General features: G+C 42.0%; 1 protein-coding gene, 1 long non-coding RNA gene and 1 other non-coding gene across 5 annotated transcripts in view; 2 read left to right on the top strand and 1 right to left on the bottom strand.

Annotated features, from left to right (window-relative positions):
• HAAO (3-hydroxyanthranilate 3,4-dioxygenase) overlaps nucleotides 1–5,121 on the bottom strand; it is a 35,956-nt gene extending 30,835 nt beyond the window's left edge. Inside the window, exons 1-3 of one of the 3 annotated variants that reach the window (XM_069800250.1) lie at nucleotides 4,909–4,976; nucleotides 3,849–3,894; nucleotides 1,325–1,403 (exon numbers count right to left, since the gene is read on the bottom strand). In XM_069800250.1, coding sequence (XP_069656351.1) covers nucleotides 1,325–1,381 — 57 coding nt within the window. In that variant the 5' untranslated portion in view covers nucleotides 1,382–1,403; nucleotides 3,849–3,894; nucleotides 4,909–4,976. Of the gene's footprint in view, nucleotides 1–1,324; nucleotides 1,404–3,848; nucleotides 3,895–4,908 lie in introns of all 3 variants that reach the window. The other 2 variants (XM_069800249.1, XM_009913662.2) reach the window with 2 other exon arrangements.
• Nucleotides 5,122–11,017: 5,896 nt separating this feature from the next.
• TRNAI-UAU (transfer RNA isoleucine (anticodon UAU)) lies at nucleotides 11,018–11,111 on the top strand. The gene is made up of 2 exons: nucleotides 11,018–11,055; nucleotides 11,076–11,111. It is a non-coding gene; the product is annotated as a tRNA-Ile (tRNA).
• Nucleotides 11,112–11,385: 274 nt separating this feature from the next.
• LOC138688833 (uncharacterized) lies at nucleotides 11,386–13,277 on the top strand. The gene is made up of 3 exons (XR_011327637.1): nucleotides 11,386–11,994; nucleotides 12,067–12,122; nucleotides 12,464–13,277. It is a non-coding gene; the product is annotated as an uncharacterized lncRNA (long non-coding RNA).
• The last annotated feature ends 13,006 nt before the right edge of the window (nucleotides 13,278–26,283 follow it).

Genomic DNA, 26,283 nt, shown 5'->3' on the forward strand with positions numbered 1-26,283 from the left:
AGCAACAATCACTTCACACGCGCTGCCCTGGGACCTGGATTGCCTCCTTCCCAGCCCAAGCAACCTGATGGCATGGTCCTGGCCGTTGCCAGAGCTCCCCCTGCGTGGCCGCTGAGAAGGGACATCATGGCACCTGTTGGGTAACCTGGTAGGTGACAGACATGCCTGTGCCCACAGCCACGGGTGGGCTGTGAGGCTGTGGTGGCAATCCAAAGCAAGCAGGAGTCAGACAGTGAGAAGGTAGCATCCACGCTTTCAGAGTGGTGCGGTTATGATGACTACAAACACCTGCACAGCACAATTATAACAGAGAGTTAATGAAGGCTGTTATGAAATGGTTGGGTTGGTTTTGTGAGAAATGATTCAATGGTAAGCAAACGCAAATTTTTGTTTCTTTTTAAAAGGATTTATCGAACTTGACTCACTTCTGCCTTGAACTATGTAGATGCTTAGGCTTGGGTTTCCAAAGGTACTTAAAATTAGGTGGCCAAGTTTTACTGGAATTCCCTGAAATTAAATTACTCTGCTGGGAAGCAAGGCAAATTGTCTCCCATCCTGAAATCCTTAGTGGCAGGCCTCTAGTGTCCCCTTTCCCTTAGTGTTCCTTCAGAGCCATTTGTGATACCTCTGACTCAGAGGAGTCCTCAGGCCAAGCAGACTATTCCAGGAAAAAGGCAGTTAACAAAGTAGGTGTAAGCTGTTACAATTTTGATAGGTTTCTACTCTTTCTTCCTATATTCTGCATTTGGCACAATGGCTAGTCACAACTCAAAGCGGTGGGATGGCTTTCTTTTGATACAGAAGATGTGCAGCAAAGGGGACTGATTTGAAAAATGTTTAGAGACTCTATTCTTCAACCTTCCAAACCTGAATGAAAGCTGAAAATGCTGATGTTTTTCACAAAGTTCAGAAAAATATAATTTCAAACCAATCAAAATAATTTATTTTTATTTTGGAATTTCAAGTTACTTTTGAAATATAGACCGATCTTCTGCAACAAAGTATCACTTTAAAAATATCATTACCTTTCCAAAGTTTTGTTCCAAAATGTTGAAATGAGACATTTTAATGTGTCAGAACATTTTATCTAGTTTCCCCTTGGAAATGAATTATAGCTAAATAGATCTGATCTCATGTGTTTGTTTCAAAGGAAATGCACAGATGGTGTATGGTTCTGGTGAATGATTCTGTTTAAGTCTTTGAATAGATCTAATAAATACAACATCACAAGCCTGGCATTGCTGATGTGTAGCTTCAAAAGTAGCTGCATTTTAATCATTATAGATCAATTAAAGCAGCAAAATATACATAGCCTATAGGTTACCTCTTCTCCTTCTTCAATATGATAATCCTTCCTTTCATTTGGCCCTCCAACAAACATCACATTTAATTGATGGCGATGCCTAGAAAAGAAAGTGACATTTTAAAGCTACCTCCACTCATGATGTTCTTTATTTCATGTAAGTTTTTTTTAATTCTTTGAGGACAGTGAGTCAATGAAACAATGCTGAGTGACAAGCAACATCCAGAAAGAGAACTCAAAAGACCTCGGATGCATCTCTCTGCTCTGCCACTGTCTTGCGGGGTGACCTGAGGCCAGCTACCTCCCTTCTGGTGTTTCAGTGCCTCCAGCTATGAAAAGGGGACATCGATAGTTACCAACTGTGGAAAGAGCTTTGAACTGTAAAGATAAAGAATGCTACATAAGAGACAGGAACGACAGGAAAATGTCTTTTCAACCTGAACCGATTAGATCAGGATTCTGTAAAGGTAAAACACTTTTAAAGGTCAATAAAGGTAAAAACGTACTTTTCTAGCCATTGGTAGAATTACGGGGGATACTGATGGTAGGAATTATCAGCTAATTTCTCTTCTATTTATACTGGTTTTGCTAAAGTGGAACAACATTACAATGGTTTCATTGTGGTTGTGGCTAAGCAGAAAAGGAGATTCAGGCCCTTAATCTTAACTTGCCCCTTCTAAGAGCCCCAATGAGCACTTCTCTCAGCTGTCACAAAGAATAGATATCACCCCAATTATCTATCAGTCCACTTACACTAATAAAGAGGTAAGGTAGCAGGTTTTCATTTGCTAAAAACCCCTATAAATTAGGCCTGTTAGCTGTGATTCAGAATTTGTTCTTAAGCTCTTTTTGACATGTGAACTGAGGTGTTTTGACCTCAGCTTTTTAGTGAGGAGATTCTGGGCAATACTAGGGCTAACAGGAGAGCCTAGTAACACAGAACCAGCAGAGCAACGCTCCCCTGCAACACGGGGAAGAATGATGTGCCTCTCTGTCAGCACCTCTTAAGCCTGAATTTGAGAGACGCTTGTTTTGAATGGCTGAGCATATCTATTTGATCTGCCACCATTACCATGTTTACTCTGAAGAGTATTTAAATGAAAATGAACAACACAGTACGGACTAGTAAAGCAGAAATAACAAGTAACAGTGACAAATTAGTTGGTCAAATAAAAGTCTAAAGAATTAAATTAAATTACAATTCTTAAATTGACTGTTTTCACCATAGGAACCTGTACACATTATAGCACTTGGCTTTATGCCCGTATCCTGAAATAAGGAACCGAAATCAGAACTGTTTGTACCATGCAGATTTAATATTTGTTTTCAAGAATGCACTAAAATACTTCTGCATTAATGAACACGTCTACTGAAGAAGGGCAGGAAAACTGAAACAGTAACAACAGAGCTAATAAATAATTAAATAAATTAAAATCAACCCTGGAGAATAAAATAAGAGAAAGACAATCTATGGGTATCTTGTAGTCTGCTGTAAAGATAATTTTTTTATCAAAACCCATACAATTTCATTATTAGTTCAATAACTAAAAGTGAAAATACTGCTCTAAAAATCATTGTTGCTCAAGTTTTTGTTTGGCAAATCTACCATTAATTCCGTTACCCTATGGATTTAGCTAGGTTTTACATAATAAACAGGCAACTATGGGTTAATCATTCCTGTCATTAACAATTATATAATGACACCATCAAAAAAATCCAGCTATGAAATACAAGCAGGAACTCCAATAGGTTTGTTTGTCCATATTGCTAAATAAAACTGTCTGGTTAATATAGTTGCATTAAGAAGAAAAATCATAAGGAAGGAAAGCAGTTTCAGCTAAGACTGCCAAAATGCAGTTAGAGCATCGTAAAGGTTTCAGGGGTGTGAAAATTACTCGATCGCACTATTTTTAGAATAAGGTGCTAATCAATGGCCTATTTAGTTTCATATACTCATATATTTCTCCTCTTAACCACATAAAGAAAATGGTACCAGCAGGTACCAGTAGCACCAGGAGCAGCAGGTGGTGAGACTCAATCTGCACAGTAGATGGCTTTCCTCTCCTTCTTCATAAGCTGAAGCTACATTGGAAAAATGGCTTTTTTTTTTTAATCTATGCAATTTTTATCACAAAAAAATGTTCCTTCTCTCACTGTGGCTTGTTATAATGTTTATAGGGAAGACCTCTGATAGATGTCACATTCTAGAGTTACTTCAGAACTGCAGGTATATGGTACAGAACAAACAGTGCGGTAATAACAAAAAGGTTCTTACTGATGAGGAAAGAAAACCATGACTATTTCATATACGTAAAGTACTAAAATTTTACCACCATCACTGGCAAGCTTTAGAAATGGATACGCTTTACAAAATGCTTCCTAAAACCATTTTGAAAATGAAAGAAATGCAAACACTCCTAAGACGACACTTTTCTCATTCTCTCCCACTGTGAAACTATTGTAGTGATTCAAGTTTCATAATTTTTCAGTTAAACATACAATTGTAGTTTCAACACAGACATCTCAGGAAGGATGTGCCTTTTACCTTATCTTTGTCTTGCAACCATTACTTTGAAAAGTAATCCTTGCACCTGTGAATGGAAATTAATATCACTGCTACAGTACTGCCCATTCAGCTTTTGATTAGAGGTAGCACTTCAGGGTAGGGCAAGAAGCATATTCTTTGATGCTTTTTTTTAATGATTAAAATTGTAATGCAAGATTTTTTTTTTAAATTAAAAGCAAGAAAAAATGGTTTTTATTTTCTTTATAAAACCTGGGTTTATATCTCCTTTCTTATGAAAGCCTTCTGTATAGAGAGTTTTGGACAAAATATATTATCCTCAACTTCACTGACAAAACAAATCCTTGCTAACTTTGTGACTAGAAGGTGCCACACGTTGGATTATTTACACTGGAATTTGTTCATGAGCTTTGACACTGAGAATATGCACGCTGTACAACTGCATAATGCCCCCACTTTTTTTCTTTTATTAGCTGTCTCATTCAAATATGGTTCATAGCTTTAAGCTGCCTCTTCAGCCTCCCTACCCTGCCTTGACAGCTCTGGAAATGCCCTGGAAACCTACTCCTCCAGTGCCCCTGCCCTTCCTTTCACATTATCTTTCAGTGATATGTCCCACCGGTTTTGATTGCTCCTGCAGCTTTGGCTCCTCTGCAATGTTGGAATGAACCTCAGCAGCTCTAGCAGCTGTTCCAGGCTGTAATTCGGTAGCACTAATCTGTTAGCTAAATCTTATCATTTCTGAATGTGATGCCATCTCCTCTGATTTCTACAAGTTTATCGTCACAGGGCCTGACACAAATTCCCTGAACTCAGTCTAACTGCCTACAAGAGACTTTGAGTTGAGGCAAATATCTTATATTCAAGTTGATCTTTACAGCTCTTGCTGAGTTACTGGAAAACAGATTTCAGTCACTTTCTGTTCTTTGAAACAGCACTCTGACTGACTGCAGTCTGAAAGGAACTACAGTTCCTTACTAATCTTCACCATGTATGCATTTTAGCAGCTTCCTCTTATAGCTAGGAATATTTATATACCTAAGAACTGGGTAAAAAAAAAAAAAAATCTTCATTTACTTACATAAGCTTATTGCACACAGGTGGCAAAAAGGCAGTTTTGTTTTCTTCTATCCATTTTCTTACATTTACAAGAAGCTCCATGGTCCACCAGCTAGGAAAATTTTGACGGAGATACTAGAGTTTGCAGAGAGCTCTTTCCGTGAGCAAACTGCATGTGGTTCCATCCCCAGAGCTCAGAGGATTGGTTGGTAGAAGAGGTGTCTTCAGGCTTCAGTGTCAAAGGGTCATCAAGGTCCATCAGCCAAAGGTTACTTTGTAAAGAGTACTAATGCTCCAGCAGCTTAGCTAATAATTGACTAGTGTTTTTAAAATATATATTTTCATCAGAGACTGATTCTGCCTACAGGAGGTGTCTTAATTCTCTTTACTGCATCAACTGGAGTGTGTGTTTCCTCTTTACAAAAATTGCCTTGTTACATACACAAACTGAAAGTTAGGAAAATGGGCATGACTTGGGCATCCACACCCTGCAAGTCTAATATAGAAACAGATTTCAAAGCTAAATGCAAATTGAGAGCAGTTGCTCAAAGTTTAGTTACATGTAATATACAAAAAGTATTTTTATACATGCATAACCATATATAGATATTTCAGGCTTGATAGTAGAGCCCCATTTTCTTTTCACCACCTCCCTTCAACCTTCTTAGGCTGAATGTTTGGGGGAGTGTGTTTGAAAATATTGGGGTCGTCTTCTGCCAAATAACAAAAATAAAGAGATCTCTTGCATTTGTAAAACCAAAAGCAGCTACCCATAAATGCTCATTTCTAATTTGATCCTCTCTTTGCAATGTTGCAGCGGGCCTTGTTGGAGAGCTGAACCTGGTTCTGTGATGCCCTTTGGGAAAGTGCAGCATACTGTCACCAAATTATCAGGCAAACAAGAAACTGAAAACTGCCAGGCATTCCAGACCTGTATTAGTCTTTATTCCTTCACTAGTTTCTGTTCAATGTAGTTCCTATGGGATTGCTCACTCTGTTCCCTGCCACCCCCATTTTTTAATAAGCAAATGTATAAACATTTATTTTCAGACTTGAAATACATGAAATGGGTAGTAAACAAAAAAACCCAAGACATTATAAAATGTTGGCACTTTTCAGTTGCTCTTGCCATCGCTTAGTCTTCTGATTGTATCTACACTGTGCTTAGTGGGTGAATGTGTATGGGTATAAGGTTATAATATGATTTGTTTAAAAGTGAGTGTTACATGCTCCATGGCTTGCGCGTATGAGCAGTCCAGCAGCTGCTGGACTGAAGAGTCAGCATGCTGGAACAGTACAAATTTGGGAGTTCTTTACCTTATACCATTACAATTTTCCAATGGAAAAAAGGAATGGAGTGTGAGTTTTAACTAATACCAATGTTCTTATTCCAGTATGTGTAAGGGTGATTCTGTTTTACCTTCATCTCTATCACTTCCTTGCAGTTTAGTTTAAACTAATTACATAATTGATCAAAAAAACCCCATTTATTTTGGGATAACAAGATCCACCTGTGGATTACAGCTCTGCTGTATTAGTACAATCACAATGGGACTGGCAATAATTTCCTCTGAAATAAGCCCAAAGGAATTATTATTTCACTCAATTATAGAAACACCCTCCCCACCGCCCATTATTTATTTAGCACATGAAATTTCTACTATCAGAATGGCTGTGGTGAGACACCGGTGCATAGCAAAGTCATTAGGCCTGTTTTTGGACCTAGAGACAGGAACACTTCAGTGCTTTTTGTACTGTAGGCTGCTGGAACACTATTCAGCCGCAAAGGAAAGAGATCTTCTATTTAACATGCACTTTCACTTAGAGGATTGTGACCCAGCCTGGCAGGACCAGGAGAACTGAAGACACTCTGTTTTAATGACCATGATTTTGTAAAGCTCTACCTCATCATTAGTAACATGCATTGCAGAGCAGGACTCCATTTATTGGGCATGAAAACCAAGAGATTGTACAAAGCCACAGTAGGAAAAAACACAGATCGTGGAAATGATAGAGCCAAGACTTACTCACCACAATATTCATGTGCCGGTTTTAACTGCAAGGCTATTGTCTGCAACCCCTACCCTAATCCCTAGTCTCCACTTTTTTTCCACGAGGCAGAATACAAGGTACTATTACCTGCAGAGAAAACGATCTGTTGCATGGTGATAAATCCACTCTGTGGCTAGAGTGAGGTATGAAAACCCGATAGCTAGACCTACTCAGGGAGGAAACAAATGAAGTTCACTTATAAAATTCACCATTAGTATGAAGCTGAGGTTATTATCACAGGGTAGCATTTTCTGCTACCTTCTGTAACCAAGAGGTTTTGAAAAATGCAGTTAATGGCCTCTCCATGTGTATAACAGGTATAAGGGAACATTGGGATTTTGTTGTTTAGGTTTTTTTGAGGAGGGCTAAGAAATGGTCTGCAAGGCCTGGAAGTACTGGGCCATGAAACTCGATTTCTGTGAATTGTATTGGAGAGGCAAAGAAAAGAGCCAGCGTTACAAGTCTCCATAAGACTCAAGTAAATACATATGCCTCGTGACCTGATAGAGGCCTGGATTTTTCTTGCTAATCTGCTTCACAGTGACTCTTCACATCCATCGAAGCCTGTTCTAGCAGCTGGGGTTTCTGCTCTCACTTTTGGCTCAGATCCTTCCCTTTATGCAAAGGTAAGGACTCGATTTGTCAGCTTTTGCTGCCAGAGAAGCACAAGACTACTGAAGCACAGAGCTGCTACACAAAAATAATCCATCTTTTGTATTAAGGGTACATGAAAAAAGTGGTAGTAGAAAAAACTGAGTTTAGGACAGCACCTACTCTATTTTTCTACTTTCCTCAACCACCAGACCTATTAGAGACTTAAATTTACTAGCTGGTGTCCAGCAAGCAGGATATGTTAACAAAAAGCACATAAGCTAAATATTGTGTTTCTAGTTAGAAGAGGTATTCAGGTTTGTTGGCCAGGATTTTTATCTGTATTAAAGTGATATTTGGTCACTTTTCCATTACTCCCTGTATTATTTTTATTTTTTTACCTAAAGAACTGATGATAAAGACCAAGAATGGCTTAGAGCCCCTGGGAAGGGGAGAGGGAAACGGACCATAAAGCCAGCAAGTATGGATGCTGCCTGCTCCGCTCTGCCCATTTTACTCTTGAAAGCAAACAGCATTGTGAAAATTGGCTCTTAAGCTTTGTTTTTTTCATACTTAGTGCTAAGAAGTATTCTGAAAAATCTTCACCAGGGGAGGTTTGCATTCACCAGCAATTTGAGTACAAAATCCTTTTAGTATCATTTCAACTTTGCCTTTCTGTCCCTGTGCAATACAGAGACTGATTTATCTTACCCGGTTGTTAAAATAATGGAGCTACACTGAAGTGATAATCTGGAGGTTCTGCAAGCAGAAGGAAGCAAGTAACTTTCTGCACCATTAGGACAGCTTTAACTTCTGCTTTTTATCTTTTTTTTTTTTTTTTAATATTATGAAGAAATGTAAAAAGGAAGACCTAGATATGACTAAATAATCCGTTTCACCCAGCTGAACATGCTTCCTATTTTTGGTCAATTCTGTGCTGCTTCTGTTTGTTCTTTGAGAACAAACACAAAGGAAGTACTTCTTTAAAAAATGAAAAATTATTTATATTAAAAAGCCCTACATAGTTGATGAAAACAAAAATTCAAATTGGTAACAAGCCTACTACTTGAACCCAAGTACAGTTATGTTCCTACAAACTAATTCACATGGCCAAATTTCACTGATACAAACATACTATCAAGAGCCTCAGTCTCTGTGGGGACAAACATAAGAAGCAAGTGAATCACATAGCACAGTAGAAAAGTTAAAGATCCCACGAAAACTACTAGAATCTTCACTGTTATCACTGTTACTTTTATGGTGAGGATGAGTAAAATAAAACGCGCAGTGATTATCATCTCTATAAACACCAAAATTAGACTGACTGAGTCCTCACTCTTGGCTGAGTCTAAGGTTAAATCTGCAATAAAGAGCTTGTCCGTGTATTTACAGCTTCAGCTTTGATTCTTCCTGACATTCTTGTATTTGCCAAAAAAGTGCTTGTTTGGATGAAATTATGTTCACCGCAATCTTTGCGTGGTATAGAATATTTAATTTTCTAGTGTAATGATGCACTGCTAAGGGTAATGAAGGCAGCTGATGTTTTCTGGTATGCCAACTAAACCTATGTGATGATGGGAAATTTCTCTAAGAAACGAACTGTCGGTTTTCTCTTTTTCTCCGTGCCAGCCACCTTCATCAGTGGTCAGATACAGCAATCGCATGTTGCTTTACCTGTCAATGGTGTATACCACTGAAACACATTCTAAATAATGCCCACAGTAATAGTACCAACAGCAGAACAACTTTCTTGACAAGCAAGAAGCACCTTGTCTCCATTCAAAACAGTCTCAAAAAGTTTCAGCTCATTTATGGATCAGAGGTGGGTGGAGGAGGTAATGAAGTCACACGTAACTGCCACTCAATCTGCCAGAAGCAGTTGGGAGATCAGTGCTATTTACTTAAAACTGGCTGCGTGCCTGTCACCTGCTGCTGGGCCACCAATATTTCATTTTTAGAGGCCATGGAAATCCAAGCGCTGTGTAGCACCCTCTACAACCATCCACCCTGTAAAGTAATACCCAGAGCTTGTTGCTTTGCCCGGAGTGAAGTAGCGGTAGAAAGGAAAATGGTTGCTAGTACTTCTGTCAGTAACCCAACAGAGCTGTCTAGAAAGTAAATATGGTGACAATGCCTAGCCATGGGTGGAAAAAAAGAAAGAGTATGTCTCTGTCTCAACTGTGTAACAGTGTTGGAACATTGCTTGTGTTTAAATATCTGCTGATGCCGATTAAGTTTACCATCATCCTGCCACATAAAGGTAAGACAGATCTGACTGCAGAATAAATCTGTTAGTGGTATACTTTTAACAATAAACATGTGCTGAAGGGTTTGTGTTTTCATCTGGTAACTGTTTCTAAGCCTGTAATCAGATATACACTGTGTTGTTTCCCTGTGTAAGTAATGTTGGCCTTTTAGATCTATTCAGCATTTTCGTGTCAGAGCACCCGATTCCATCCAGAGGTAAAGTAAGCCCTCAATGAATTATCCCTACGGGATAAACCCCAGTGTCTTTGGTTACTTCTATGAACTAGCATTCAGAAATCGTTTTACATGATTCCTTTTAACCTGTACTACTTGTTTTGGAAGTGCCAGGCCATCCCCCTCATGGCGCACGGCGGCAGCGGAGCAGCAAGGAGCCTGCGACGCCCTGGGCTGTGCGGCTGGTGGTACTACGGAGAGCATCGTTTCCTTTACTGGCAGTAACTCGCCGTTTTTCTCTCCGGCTCGGACCTGAGCACGACAGACGGGTGCCCTGTCTCCCACCGATGTGAATCAGCGCGAGGATGAACTTCGCTGACCTAGCGGCTAATGCCTTTTTTACCGAAGGCCGTCGGGAGGTTTGGTCCCGCACGACCCGGGGCCGGGGCCGGGGCCGGGGCCCGTCTGCCTCGTCTCCGGAGTGCGGAACGGCGGGGGCCGCTTCAGCCGGCAGCGATGTCTGGCGCTGGCGCGGGGGGGGGGGGGGGCCGGGGGCCGGGGCCGGGGCCGGGGGCCGGACAGGCCGCCCCCCCCACCCGCCCGTCACCTGCAGCCGCCCTGCCTGACCCCGCCGCAGGCTGCGCGGGGGGCGGTGCGGCGCCGAGCCGGCGGCGGGCCGCGCTCCCCGCCCCGCCCCGCCCCGCCCCGCCCCGCGCGGCAGGCCCCGCCCCGCGCGGCGGAGGCGGCCGGGCTCTCGGAGCGGCGGCCCGCCGCGCCTCGCGCCCGCCCTGCCGGCGGGGAGGGCTTAGTCCCGGCACCGCAGCCGCTCTCCCGCCTCCCGTGCTTGGGGGCGCCGCCCTCCCCGAGGGCGCGGCGGCCACCCAGTCCCTTCTCCCCTCCCCGCGCCGCTGTTAACGGCCGTTAACGACGAGAGCGCGGCCCGGGCAGAGAACCGGGGCGGCCCGGGGCCGCTGCCCAGCGCGGTGCGCAGGCGGGCGCGCCGCCGCCCTTGGCCCGGCGGGGCGGGCGAGTCCTTGATAAACCGTTCGGGAGGAGTTGGTGTCAGGGCTCCAGTGGCGCAATCGGTTAGCGCGCGGTACTTATACAGCAGTACAAAGCCGAGCAATGCCGAGGTTGTGAGTTCGAGCCTCACCTGGAGCACCCAGCTTTTTGGGAGGGAAAACGGGCTTTTTTGGGACTCGGCCGCGCTCCGGAGGAAGAAAGAAAAAAGTTCACGGAAAAATTATGCAGCCGTGGCGGCAGCCTGGGCTCGCCCGCGGGCACCTCGCCGCGCCCGCGGGCCTCTGCCTGCCGGGCGGCGCTGCCGTGGGTGTTGGGTGCGCGTGGAAAGTGGCCGGCGGTGGTCCGCTGTCCACAGAGGGAGCGCTTGCCTGGGGCTCTTTATTGTCAGAGGAATAATAGCTGCTCCTGTGAACTGGCAGGAAATAAAGGTTATTTTATACCGTGTTGCTTACTACAGGGTGCAAATAGTGACTGGGGCGGTAACTGCAACTGAAGGGTAACAAAATCTCCCCTCTCTGCCTCCTTCGGCAGTGACAGCCTGTGTAACAGCTCATTACCTCGGTAGTGCTTTACACATGTGCGTGCTGTAGCAGGAAGGAAAATAATTCAAATAATTTCAGGTTTCTTTTCACAACCTGAGAGGCGGTAGGGCCACGGGAAAAGGGCAGCTTCCCAAAAGAGCAGGTCGGGGGACACTGCCTGAACGTTTAGGCCCGGATCTTGTGAACCCACCTCTATGTTAAGTCTACCACTTTCACAGTGCAATTTATATCAAAAAGTTCAGTGAGACCCTCAAGATCATGCAGCCAGAGGCACCTTTATTGCCCAGATCAGCCCGTAAGTGTCTATACTGCAGGCATTAACTCCCTGAAGTGCGACTTTAAGGTTTTTAATTACCACGTCTTCCCTATTCTAGATACCCCTCTGAATTTTGCATTGATTTCATTGATTTCAGTGATGGGGCAGTCATGCCTGAAGCGTGTGCCATATCAGCATAAGGAAGTGTACATCAACAGGAGAGGTCTGTAATATATCTAAGGGTAAATAAAATTCATCCTTTGCTTGCACTGAATTTTGCGTTTTCTCCATGCAGGGGTGCCATGTCCCAGTGCTGAGGAGTACAGGCTGTACGGAGAAGTATTTGCAGAGGTACTTGGAAATACTAAAGAGTGAAAATGCTGCTCTTGTGTAACTGGAAAATAAAAGCTAGCAGAGGGTGAGGGACTCCATTCCTGGACAGAGACCACTTTTTCCAGAAACTGAGTGGGGACGGTGGTGCTCCCTTCTCCCTGTCCCAGTTCCCCTGTGTGCCTCCAGGCTCAGATGGTGGCTCCTGCGCTCCCTCACCAAGGAGGAACCGCTAGTTTTGCATTTGGGGTCTTGCTTTGGTGTGCTGGGGGGGGTGATTGTGCAATTTTTGCCAAGTACGACGTGTACAAAGCAGATCTTGTTCGTTGTGTTCACTGCTTTTTTGCGACTTGCCTCTGCAGTGCCAGAGAGCAGCTGGGCCAAGCAGTGAGAGCTGCACGGTGCTGTGGCCTTCTTCACAAGACCTCCTTCAGCCTCTTGGTCCTACTGCCTTGGCTTTTACTCTCACTCCAAGATGATTTTTCTCTTGCGTATGAAAAGAAAAAAAGACCAAAATCACCATGTGAGGCAACACTTGTTTGCATCCCTGCAGCAGAGGCCTTACCTCCTGATTGACTCCTATGCCTGACACCTGAAGGAAACACGTTCTGAGATGGGGATTTCACACTGAAAATTGTGCTAAATCAGAACAATTTATGGGGATTTACTAGAAACCCCTGTACAAAGAAAGAATGTTATTTATCTGATGGGTATTTACGAAATAAAGTAAACTGCTGCTAAAGCATGACGGCTTCCTGATGGAGGCAGGGCTGTGAAATATGATGAAATAAAGCCCCGTGGAGCGGTGCAGCTGCTTGTGGTCTGGCTGTGGGCACCTGGGCAGGGGTGGTGCTGAGACCTCCTCCTGCCCCGGCCGGTGAAGGTGCTGCTGTGGGGCTGGTGCTGGGGTGGCCTTGCAGAGCCTGAGGAGGAAGGGGGCCATGGTGGAGCTGAGGTTAGTGAATCTGTTTTATTTCCTTCCCCAAGGAGCTGCTGTGGGGAGCGGGGTCGAGGCTTGGGCCTTGGCAGGGTTTCTCCAGGGCGCGTGAGGAGCCTGTCCTTGCGCGGTGCTGAGCTGGAGCAGCCATGGCGCTGCTGTCGTGGCCTCACCAGCTCTGACAGGCTGAACTGGGGAGTGCCCCAGGCTGTTGCTTGCATTTGCAACTTTTTCCTGAAAATTAGGTGTCTTACAGACATATGAAAAGAAAGTATATGTTTTCATTTATACTGAGCTGTTTTTTTGTTGGGCTGCTTGGTCCTGACTTGTTGGTTAATGCTTTAATGCTAGTTGGCAGTGGCTTGTATGTATATAAAAACATGTGTATATACATATGTGTATTGATACACAGATGTGTAAAGACACCTTTACACCATTATGAGAGAGCTCCCAATGTCTGTGGGTGAGTGCTGTCTTCTTTTCTAAATCTTTAATGTATGCAGATGACATATTTAGAAAACACCTGTGTGTGAGTGATGCAAAGTGCCAGCTGTACTAACGTGATCTAGAGAGAAGTAATCCCTCCTCCCCCCTCCCCCCTCTTCCCCAAATAATAATGTGGTTCACCTGTACCTCATTTTCCTTTTGAAAACCAACTGCCAGAGCTTGTCCTGCCTGCACTGAGCCACTGCTGGGTGTTCATCACTGTCCTTGCAGGCGGTGGCTAGGGGAGCCCTGGCCTCAGCCGGGGGGCTGCCCTCAGCTGGTGAGGGGCTTGGACAGGCCATAGGTGCTCCTGGAAGTGCACTTGGGAGGACGGGTTTCCCCGTGGTGAGTCTTCCATGCTGCCTAGTTTATCTAGGGTCCTGCCTCTTCTAGCCTCTGCCATGTTCTTTATTTCTCTAGTAATTTGCCTGGTGTGGATGACAGGCCTGTATTTCCCTAACTCATCTGAAATCCTTCCTGAGTCCATTTTCAAAAGGTGCCTCTTCTTAAAATTCGTGTTGCTCTTCGTTTAATGTTGAGTATGGACTATGTGCACTTGACAGGCTTATTCTGGCTGCTCTGAGTTCCCGCTGGCTGTGGAAAGAAAGAGGGCTTGCTTATAGACTCAGAGAAGCTTTTCATGTATGTTGCTTATTGTGAGAAGGAGAATTTACAAAAATCTAGCTACTTCCTGATCTTGGAGAATTAGTAGTAATCAGGTTAGGGAGCAGGCTTTGTGTTTATCCCTATATGATCTTGCTCAAACCGGGAGTCCCACTGGAATGGGAGATGCAGGATCTAGGAGGAGGAAAGACTGGCTCGTGCAGGATAGCCATTCCTGACCTTTATTTCTAAAGGTGGCAACTTTTGTTTCTGGCATGTTAGTACAGTTTTGGTGCTTGTGAGGCTCTTCAGTGGTTGCTTAACTTAAGTTTCTTTGAATGTATGAGTCTGGAACTTTCTATAATATTGGGTCTTGCATATCCTAACAAATGCCTATAAAAGCCTACGATAAAGACTCGGCCCACCTAATTGTTTTGAAACCGAAGTAACAAATATTTTTAGTCTTTACAAATAGTAAATAGCCAAGAAGAGTCTGTTCTTCATAGCTTTCCCAATAGATGGCACTGTGGTCCCACAAAGTGAAAAAGAAAAACCGAAGCAAAGCATTCCCAGACATCCTAAAAATAGAAATCACTTGCCAAACGCTCCCTTGTGCACAGCAGAGAACAATAGGCAAAAATTCCAAGGGTTGCTTAGAAAACAAAGTCCACTGGAGGTATAGATGCATTCAGTTTGTGTTTTGGGTTCGCTCCCCTCCCACCTTTGTATGTAACATCTTGAGGACCTTACTGAAATTAAAATCTGTTGATTAGTTGTGTTTGGAGTAACAGAGATGGTTGGGGTGTATCGTGTTTTTAAAATCTGTATGAATTCAGTGCTGTGTCAAAGTACCAGCATAGCAGGCCCAGTTTAGATTCTCATGGAACAAATTTTTTAAAGAATAGCTGGTGTTGGAGGCTTTCATGTGGTGCTGTCTAAAGTCCAGGTGGCTGATTCCCGCTGAGGGTGCCCATGCTATAGAGGTATTGGGCTTGGAAGCAGCAGCTGGGAGGAGAGGAACAAAATGTAGGTCCTTGCAAACCATGGGGAAGGACTCTTTTAAACCAAATAGAAATATAATGCTTTTGTGAGGAGAAAGATTGGGGGGGGGGTGTCAGATGGTCACATGGACACTTCCTTGGTGAAGAGAAGGGCTGAAAGATGAAGGGGATGGTTGGGCTTATACAGGCTGACAAAAGCAGAAGAACTTGTAAGATCGGTAGAAAAGCAAGCTCAGGAAGAGAAAGAATTCATGCATTGCTCTCTGAAACCAGGAAATTGGATGTTACAAGGAAAGAACAAGAACAACAGAGAAAGGGGAGGGAGACAAAAAAAGGAAAGGAGGAGGGAACAGAGGGAGCAGGTAGAAGAACATAGGTAAGGAAGCTTTAAAAAAAAAAAAAAATTGGTTGTCTGGCTATAGCTATATGAATGTGCTGCCTAGGGCAGTGAGAAACAAATAAGTGTTAGCCAGTCAAGCCAACCTAAGATGGAGTTGCTGTAGAAAGCAAATTGGCCTGCACGTTTTGCTTGAGCAAAGAGTGATCTCAAGAGGCAGGTTTTTCTTCTCTGTGTGTTTTGAGTGGTTACTTTAGTGTGGCAATATAAGAGACCCCTTGGTCTCTCTAGGGATTGAAGCTGGTGTTGGGAGGGCTAGAGAGCTCAGCTTTCTGGTTTGGAAAAGGAAGGAAATGGACAATCAGTACTGGATTTTGTGCCCATTTAATTTTCTTGCTTATGCTGAGCTTGCTATGTTAGGCTCTGCTTTTAAGGTGAAAAAAGGCTCTTGGTTTCTTCAAATAGTTTTGGTGAAGCCTAAATATTTGAAACCTTGGAAAAGTCTCAGAATACAGCAAAACAAACTAAACCAGACCCAGAGAAAGAACAATCTGGGGAAGTGGCTGAAATGGCAGGGGATAGTCAGAGAGTCTGTAATTAAAAAACTTTGGAGGAGGGGTGCTCCCTTGAAGGAGGCAGTAGAGCCTGTGCTGCCTGCTTTAGTTGAGAGATCTTTGTATGTGGGATAGCAGATTTATGGTAGTGTTAAGAAATACTTCTAGAAATTTTACTATTAAGTTATACATATGAAGATTGTGAGGAGGATAAAGCAACAGTTTTTAAACATTTATCCTCTGAAAAGAGTGTATGAAATTCTTAAGAGGCAATTGTGCTGCCAGTCATGTGGCTATATGGTGTAACTTTGAGACTTAGATGGTTTTCTGGTTTTGTGAAGAGAGGCTGTCAAATTAATCATAAACATGGACATCCAAAATTATTTGCAAGGTCTCAGAGTCAGTTGACTTCACTGCTTGCATTTATTTTTCATGTATCCTACCCATGGAAATGGGGATGAGAGTAGGTTAACTATACATCTTGATTTTTTTTTTTTAAGCACTATTTACATGCTGTTTAAAGAAGGATACACATCTGTCTTTAAGAAAAGTCACGTCAGACCTGTGCCAGCATGTATGAAGGCCATTTAAAAAGCTGTTAATAATGCAAGTTTATGTAGCTTTGTCAGTGAGCTGCATGCTAGAAAATGGCTCTGTCGCTTTTGCAAAAACTCGTACGTTGTTGCAGCAAGCTGAAAATGTCTTAGAAGTGAAAATATGCCTGCCTCACTCAGGGTTAGGGGAGTTTTGTAGGAAACTGATGCTGGATTTGAGGGTGCTTTCAGCCAAGGTGAGTGGGGGGTGTCTGTATTAAGTGCCCGGATCCTGGGTTGAGGAATTACCCTTTTGCATGCTCTGGGCTGCTCTGCCTCTGTCTCCAACAGCCTTGCTTCTGCCCCACCTTCCACCTCATGGAGGGGCTCAGCCTCAGTCGATAGAGGGTTGCCTTGAAGCTGGCACTGTTTTAGGGAAGGCATGAAGCACCCATTCAGATGCTTCCCCCCCCATCCGCATTTCCCCATACTCCCAACTGCCTCCTGAGGGGCTCAACTTGTCTCCCACTTTGGTCAAGTGCTCTAAGGGTTTCACACTGCAATCCGAGGTCCGTGCCAGTTGCCTTGTCTCAATGGAGCTGTGGGGTGGCAGGAGGTGCTGTGCTGCCTGGGGCGGCTCAGGAGGGACTGCATGGACTCGGATGGCTGTAGGGTGGTAGTGGCTTGGGCCAACTTGGTGGCCAAGTCCTTTGTTGGCTCCCGCCCTAACACCTCAGGAGTACTTGTTCCTTCTTGAGACTTGCAAAGTCAATTAAGCTTGATGGCTGTGTCCCATTGAAATCAACGCCAGTAAAAAATGCACACCTTCAGATCTATTGAGATTTATAGGTGCTTGCATATGTATTTAAGACCCTAGAAGCTTTGAAAATTTTACTGCTAATGCTAAACTGTTTGCAAGGCCTGTAGTAGCCTACATCTGTTTAAAATACTGCTGTGACTGGTGGGTGTATCTGATTGTGTCTGTCATTCTCATTTAGTTACTCTGCGCTTGCAGTGTAACCTAGCCAAAAAAATACTTACCCCTATATATTTTGATAAAGGAAGTTTTTGGTGTGGCTGTGTCATTGTTTCTTAAGCTCTTGACATAGAGTATCTTTGAAAATCCATTTGTTTTTCTGGAGTTGGAGACTTGTATTTCACTGGGGGTACTAGGAGTGCTATGGTGTGTCTTTGTGTTTGAAGGCAAATTTGTTAATAGAGAATTAGGGTATTTGCTCCATTGTCTTTTGGTTCTTAATAACCATAGCCCTTTGACAGGATTCTTACACCTGGACAAATTTTCAGAGCTGTTTAGGGATGCCTGCTTCATGTTGATGTTTGCCTGCTTCTAAGCACGTGGATGCTGTAAAGGATATCTAGCGAACAGGCTTCTTAGTGCAAATGTAATGCATTTGAAGTATTCTTGCAAGAGTAGCCTGTCATCTAAATATCCCTGAAAGTAAAAACCAAACTGTCAAGGAATCAAGATTGAGGTGCCTGTTTTTGAAATATAGTATTAATGTATAATACAAATGGGTGCATTTTCACTGATGTCAGTGAATTTGCTTCATGTTCTGTAGGAGGATAAAGATTGTCCCAAAGTAATGGGAAGCTTATGTCTGGCTGCAAGGAAACCAGGAAATTCATGGGGCTTTAAAGTATGACCCACTGCAATATTCAGTATGTGTGATTTTTGGCATGATTCAGCAGTAAATACTAGTTGAAAACAGAAGCACAAATTATAGGGTCAATAATTCAGGCCAAAGAGAGGCCTCCTGCTTATGCATATATAGTAAAGGAAATGGAAGTAGAACCACAAAATACAATTGCTGGGAAGAACAGCAGCAGTTTGGAACATTCACTGCTAAAACTGTGGAAATGATTCTCCTGGATGACACCTGAAATCAGAAGGGCATAATCATCTCCTTTGTATGTATTTGTGTACACTGACCAGTAAATCGTGTGAAGACTGCTGCGCTTGGCAGGCATCGTTTTGGAGGGGACTTTCTGTTCTGTGGCTGCAGGGTTGGAGGATATAATCAGCATAATGCTCCTTTGGTAGATGATCTAATAAGCGTCTGTGACTTGACTTTTAAAACTTTTTTTTTCTTTTTTTCGTGGTCATTGGGCTAGATGCATCATGGTCTGGAAGAAAAGAACTTCTTTATACTAAATTGGTGTTCTCATCTTTCACTTTGCATTTTATTTAGTATTTAAATAGATAGCTTTGGCTGCTGACATAAGGCAGTTCTTGTCTCCTACTCTATACATAGAAAGCCACCTAAGCAATGTTCTTACATGTCATTTGATATGGTAATGTTTTTACCATCTAGCAAAAAAAAGAGCCAAGGTAGTCTCAACAGATGTGTTTGGCTAGCACTGTGGCTGAGTGATCTGGCTTCCATTTGCTTCATTTGGGATGAGGAGGACCTTCAGAAATCAACAGGTCCCTTCCATAAGTGAGGTGCAAATTAAGGCAAATAGTAGAATGAGCTGTTAGCACAGTAAATTCTCTAGCTTGGGCGTCTTTTAGTTGCTCTTTTGCCTTGGCTTAATGTGTACCTGGCTTTCCACAACAGGGAGGGTTATTGCCTGTGTGTGACCTCTGTAGAGCCAGGAGTTGAGGAGGTGTCACGGTTTAACCCCAGCCAGCAACTAAGCACCACACAGCTGCTCACTCACTCCCCCTCCCCCCCCCCCCCCAGGTGGGATGGGGGAGAAAATCAGGAAAATAAGTAAAACTCGTGGGTTGAGATAAGAACGGTTTAACAGAACAGAAGACAGAAGAAACTAATAATGATAACACTAATAAAATGACAACAGTAATAATAAAAGGATTGGAACGTACAAATGATGCGCAGGGCAATTGCTCACCACCTGCCAGCTGACACCCAGCCAGTCCCCAAGTGTGATCCCCTGCCCCCACTCCCCAGTTCCTATATTAGATGTGGCGTCCCATGGTATGGAATACACTGTTGGCCAGTTTGGGTCAGCTGCCCTGGCTGTGTCCTGTGCTGACTTCTTGTGCCCCTCCAGCTTTCTCACTGGCTGGGCTTGAGAAGCTGAAAAATCCTTAACTTTAGACTAAACGCTACTGAGCAACAACTGAAAACATCAGTGTTATCAACATTCTTCACATACTGAACTCAAAACACAGCACTGTACCAGCTACTAGGAAGACAGTTAACTCTATCCCAGCTGAAACCAGGACAGGAGGATAGCTATCAGCGTTGATCAGGTGTGACCCATGGTGAGCTGTAGCTTCAAGTTTGCTTCCTTGTGCAGTATGATAACTGGAAAACTACAATTCCTTGATGTCTCCAGTGAATGCTGGTTTGAAATACAAATTGGACTGTATTTAGTTTTTATATGGAATATTTCTACTTATTAAGTTGCTTGTTTTCTCTGGAAGTTAATCCATGGGATAATAGGGTGAAAATTCTTGTAGCTTACTCCATTAAATGACTGCTGGACAATATAAGAAAGTAGGGTTTAAGGGTCAATTTGGAAAGGAACTTAGACCAGAAGTTTCCAATAACAATTGTGGTTTGGATAGAGTTGAAATAAATTCAGTTGTACTTGCATTGGCTAAGTAATAATCTTAGAGTAGATGTGAACAATACGTGTTGGAGACTAACAAGCCATATCCTAGAAGAAAATTATAACTGATACAAACTGAGGAAAAAACTGGTAGTGATTACAAGCTATGAAAGTGCTGGTCTTAGCTGTCCCACTCAATAAATAATCCTGAAGGAGTATTACTAGCATTAGTAGTAGCAGCATTTAGCCATCTGGCTTGGCTTCTGTGGGAGGTTTTAAAAAAACCCAACAACCAAAAAAAAAAAACCCCGCTGTTAGTGGAACTACATCCATTGAAATTGTAGGAGAACTTGGCCCTGCCTGTTAATGTTTCAGTTCCTTGTGTGCTGTACATCCTGTACTTGGATCTCATGTGATCATTTGATTTGATAGGGCAGATGTTTTCTTGATGTTCATGGACCATTGGTGGTCAGTTAGTGAAGGCCTAGTTAGTGGTCAGTTCAAGATGCCATGCATCAGTCTAACCATGCTGGTAGTCTGCAAGAAAACTTGAGGCGACTTCAGACGTACAAACCTTTGTCCTGTAGCATAGGTGGCTGCAACTTCAAGCTTGTGTTGCCCATTGTACTGTGGACTACTCTTGTGTAATCAAATCTACTGTCCTGACTATTTCCTTGGCTTGGAATTGTAAACATGAGTGTTGATGTGGCAAAAATGCTTCTTGCTCATTCTTCACTGAGTGGCTATTTGAGTACCCTGAGCTGCTCTGAGTAAATGAGTCTTTGCTGTAGCTTAGTGTCTCTGACTGCATTTCCCACATGTTCTATTTGTGTCTTGTTTTACTGATAAACTCTTTTCATCTTGTGTCTGTGTTAAACAATATAATGTTCACAAATTATCAACTTAATTGTAAAATGTCAGCTTACTACATCTAATTTTTTGACAGACATTTAATTTTTTTTTCCTAAAATGTGACCTCCTTCATCCTATGAGAAAATGAAACTAAGGATGAATTTTTTAATCTCTGAGCAAAGGCTTTTTTGCCTTTTCTTTGTGCTACTGCCAGAACTAAAACTGCCTTGAAATACATAGGTGATGGTATTTCTTGGTATGTGATTCGTACCATAATCAAACTGACAGACATCAATGGAGCACTTACAAGTTTATGCTTGGAATTAAGTCTAGTAAAATGCTTCTGGAATCTCCTGGTAATTTCCTTTTATCAATGTAATTGATGCAGCATGAATCCATCGTAATTACTGTGGATCTGCACTAAATTAGATGATATGATTGAAGCTGATTTTTTTTCCGATGGATTTTTTAAGAAATGAGAGATGGTGACAAAGAGACAGGCTATGTAACATTCATTGTTTGATGAGTTTGTCATCCTGTATATAGAACAGACCTATTTCTTCTGTTCAGATTTTCACCATTAGATTGCTCACAATCTGTTCAAAGTGATTATCAACTCCTGTTCTAATACAGTAGTGGTATATTATAATTCTGTTCTTGTTTACTTCAGTGCAAGGCATAGACAAATTGGGCTTGTACTGTTAAGCAGCTGTATCTGGTAAAGCCATGCATGACTACACTTGGTACAGTGGCTCACATCCTTGATTTGTTTACACTGGTAGAAATTGAGGTCTATGTTCACTTGGCTAAGCTGAGTTATTTCAGATTTATACTGATGAAATGGGAACAAAAATATCTGACTTGAGCTTTAAGTGCTATACTAGGATAAACTCTTTAGTCTCATTTATCTGGGAAGTGCCAATCAAACAATAGAGGACAGGGCATGAATGTTAGACTGCTTCATGGGTAATGGTTGTGCAAGACAGACCATGCTATGTGAGAGCTTTGTATTCATACCTAAATTTAGTTACCACGGCTAATCTAGGTCACAGCGAAGATGACTTTGTGGTACTTTCACAAGTTCCTTTTTTTTTCTTTATTGGCTTTTGCTAGGTGAACAACTTTGGCCCACAGATGAAAAATGTTGTCGCTTGGCAAATTGGATATGAATTTTGGCAATTACAGCAGGCCATATCCATCACTTGGAAGGGAGGACAAATTGTTATTCCATGACTAGATGTGGGGAAATAAAAATAAATTAAAAATACGGACTCCAAAGTTTTCCAACAAGTCTACCACCTTTGGGTGCAGCCCCAGGAACTGGAACGCCAACCCAAGCTGCTGGAGGGGATGGTGTCCACCCTGATGTGCAGCTTTCCTTTGTGCATAGCCAGAGGAACCTGTAGGTTCTATTCCGGAGTTGTCACTATGTGTGAAACGTTACTTTTGGGGCCTGCTGCTGAGAGGGGGAACCTTCTGCAAGGCTACAGTGCTGTGTTATACACAACACATGGAAATGTGGGTTACTACCAAGTGCGGGGTGGCCATCCCATGAGAGGGAAATAGAGTTACTGTATTTGACTACAGTTGACCTTGCACCTGTACGCACAAAAGCTTGATCCAAAAATATTTGTTACTCTTCCTCAAACTGATCAGATTCAGTAGGTCTAAATAGCTTTGAATGTTCAAAAGCCTGTAACTGAATTGTTGGAAACAGTAATTAGACCATTAAGACAACCAATTTTCAGCAGATGGCAGCATTGCACTCTGTAACTTCATTTTTCCGGCAGTGGTTTTGCAGCTCTTCAGTGCTTAGGCTGGTAAGAGGCTGCCAGCTAAGAAGTAATCCAAAACCACTTCTAAAATGTTTTGAAATACAGGTCTTAGTAGATTATGATAATTGGGTATTGTTTCAGACTCAGGGCTTTCATATGGAAAATACCACTGTGCTGCGTAAGAAAATATTACACTAAAAAGCAATGTGAGTACACCTAAATCTCTTCTGTTAACTCTTTAAGTAATTGCTTTGAGACAGAGGAAAGTTGTTTGATAAAAGTGTTCTTATTTGTAAAAATATTAGCAAATCACTTGAAGATGGAAGAGTTCAAACTGGAACCATGTGTGTAGAGCTGTAAGTGACTTTCTGCATATTATGTCTTTCAGACTACAACACTCCCCCCTTCCTTCTTTAGAGTAAAATATGCTGACTTTCCTAGTCCTCTTCATACTATACCTTTTAAACAACATGCAGCCTGATCATCAGAGTCCATGACTAGGCAGATGTACAAGTGGACATACCCTCATTATAAGTTATCAGCTGTGTGACAGTGTTCAAAAGTTCAGATGCAATCGTTAATTTTTGTCTGTGAAAACTCAATTAAGAATATTGCATTTTATACAAAGCACATGCTTGATTGTACATTCAAACTGGTCAATTTATAGCAATTATGACAAAATTGGAGAGGTTCTCAGTGCCTGCCCCACCTCCTCCATTGATTCATGGGAGTTACAGTAAGACAGTGGAGGGCATGAAAGTTGTTACTGCTATGAAAGGAAAGGGCTGAGTTCAGAGACCTCTTGAGAAAAAAGCCTTATAGTTCCAGACAGACATCTGTCTGTGACATGCTACTATATACATAATCCTAAAGTGCATAAGAGATTTCATTTTTCGTGTATTCTCTTAGGGAGAATATAAGGCTATTCTTCTGTTTGGCACAAGATGCACATTGAACACTGCATTATAACCAGCTAGCACTGATGTAAAAGGCAACACAGAATACAAGATAATAATAAATGGAAATGAGGGTAACCATTGCAGCCATTCAGAAAGAGGTTAAAAAACATAATTCTCTTGCAGACTATGCCCCTGCAACTGTTGGGTAGAAACAAGTATATTGATATCGATTATATTAGTGGTCTCTTTAGGAAGCTTTATGCACCTACTTAGACTTTGGCTTCAGAGTGAATGAAGAAACCTTCATCTTTTCCCTTTCCTTTCTGTTTGCAGACAAAATAATAGTATAAGTAAAACCAAAGTTCAGACTGAACCATTTGGTTTACACTCTGGTACAATTCTGGCTTTTGTCACACAAGTGAACCACAATGAAAATTTTGAATTATTCTGGGTTTTGCAGTCAAAGTAGATTACTGCAGGTGCCAGACTATTTTGCTGAGATGAAAGAATAGTTTTTCAGCTATATGCTGTCAGGATGTGACCATCTTGGTATTCTGGAACAAATTAAGCATATGCAAATTTCACTTGAATGGGAGAACATCAGGAATATCAGCAGCATGGGAATTGGTATTTTGAATTGAGAGGGCTCCTCATACTAGTCATACCCTCAGAACATGGTCTGGTGGTCAGAGCAGTCTAATACATACTTTTTTTTTTTTTCCCCTTAGACCCTATGAAGCGTTAGTGAACAAAAGTTGTGTCTTATGTAGTAGAAATGTGTGGCAAGGGACTTTTTGGCCTACCTGGACTCCTGTTGCAACTAGAGCAGAGTAATAAGAATTGGAATTAATTTCCTGTCTTCATCAACAGTGAAATGGAGCTTGCATAAGCCTGTTTAAAACAGAAAGCAAAACAAACAAAAAATAAAAGCTCGGTTAATGTTGCAGAAGGAAGTACTTTGAAAAGATTAGCGAGCTTAATATTTTATCCTTTAAAGGTGCATTGAGAGACTGGGATTCACTGCCGTGTGTGCATATATACTGTGAAAGGGTATTATTAGTTATCTTTCATCTTGGTCACATTTTAAAGCTTTGGCATGAAGATTTTGGATACTTTGAGTAGAGTCATCCTTTACTTTCTGCTCTCTACAGTTAAAGACATAGTATCGTTGTATTCTCATGCAAGGGAGCATTGTGTGCTTTGTAAAAAAAACCCAGTATTGTTTGTCTTGTGTAGTAACATCCCCCTCTCCCAAAGCGGCGGGAGGGGGAGGGGTGGAGACGGGCAGCTCTTAACTCTATCTGTTCTTCCAAAGGTCTTTCAGAAAGCCAAATAAATGTCAGGAGCTTTTTTTTGGTCTTGGAATTAAATCAGGCGATCCATCTCCCATGTCTCTTTGGGTATTAAGTTTGTGAGATAAGTCATTCTTTCTAAAACAGCATTCACAGATCACTTCAGAGTGTTGCACAAAATATTATTTTAAAATATAAGACACAAACACTTTTAAAACAAAAACAAATCCCAAACAATAAAAAAAAACAACCAACCAAAAAAAAACCACCACCCAAACCCAAAACCCCACCAGCCACAGAAGTCATGTCTCCCTTTGAGAGACTTGTCCTTTCAACTATGTGGACTGTCTTTTGCTGTGTTGGAATGAGCAGTTCTGGGGAGGGCAGCTACTTTAGGTGGCTTCTGCAGCTGGCATTTTGTCTGGAAGAATGTCTTCCACTGTGTATCGCTCTGTTTTTGCAACAGCATTTTATATGAAAGAAAGTTGCATCACAGTGACAATAGGCTTAGTGGTGCATTAATTTCTGGTGTCACTTCAGTAACACTATGGAGTGGATCCTGAATTTGAGATAAAATCTTAAAGGTGAAAATAATCTTCCTCATCTGTAATATGCACTTATCTGTGCTTTTTCAGGATTGAATGTCATGATTCTGGTCTGCTTGAATGATTATGTTTTCATATTTTAATGACACACTGGATTTTGTGACTCTGGTTTTCCAGAGGCTATTATAAATTGCTTAAATAATCTGGTTTATCTTTGAGATACTGAGCAACACTTACTGTGAAAATGAGTGGAATATGTGGATATCTAACAGTTCCCCAAGTCGCCGTTGCAGTTGACCTGGTTGATGTCGAAATTAAAGGACTGATCCAGATGACTTTAGATGACACCATACCGCGGGGGGAGTTCTGGGTGTGTAAGCGAATGTGAAACATCAGTTCCATGTGGACCGCTCAGCATTTGGGGGTTATGTACTCTCAGTATGACAGGAGATGCCATCAGTTTCCTCTTTAATACTCCTAATGAATTAACATGTAGTATTCTTTTTTTAATAGCAAATAAGCCTGCAATTTTGAAGGCAACAAGTTTGTTCTTTGTTTGCTAAATATCTTCTTTCTTAGTCGATTATATGTCATTGTTGCCTACATTTCCTGAATAGAAAGTAAGTGTTCTTCATTTACATGTTTAAGAGAACAGAATAAAAGATGTTTTTTCATGTGTTACAGCTCTGTAATAGTTATTTGCATATTGTGTACATTTTAGAAGGACCCTATTCAATAGCTATGTAAACCATTCTGAAAGACTCCCTTGGGCTCTGTTTGCTTTTATAGGGCAGATAATTTAAGAATTGTTTCTTTTTAAAGGAATAA

The sequence above is a fragment of the Haliaeetus albicilla genome, chromosome 13 (genome assembly GCF_947461875.1).
Source record: "Haliaeetus albicilla chromosome 13, bHalAlb1.1, whole genome shotgun sequence".
NCBI classification, from domain to species: Eukaryota; Metazoa; Chordata; class Aves; order Accipitriformes; family Accipitridae; genus Haliaeetus; species Haliaeetus albicilla.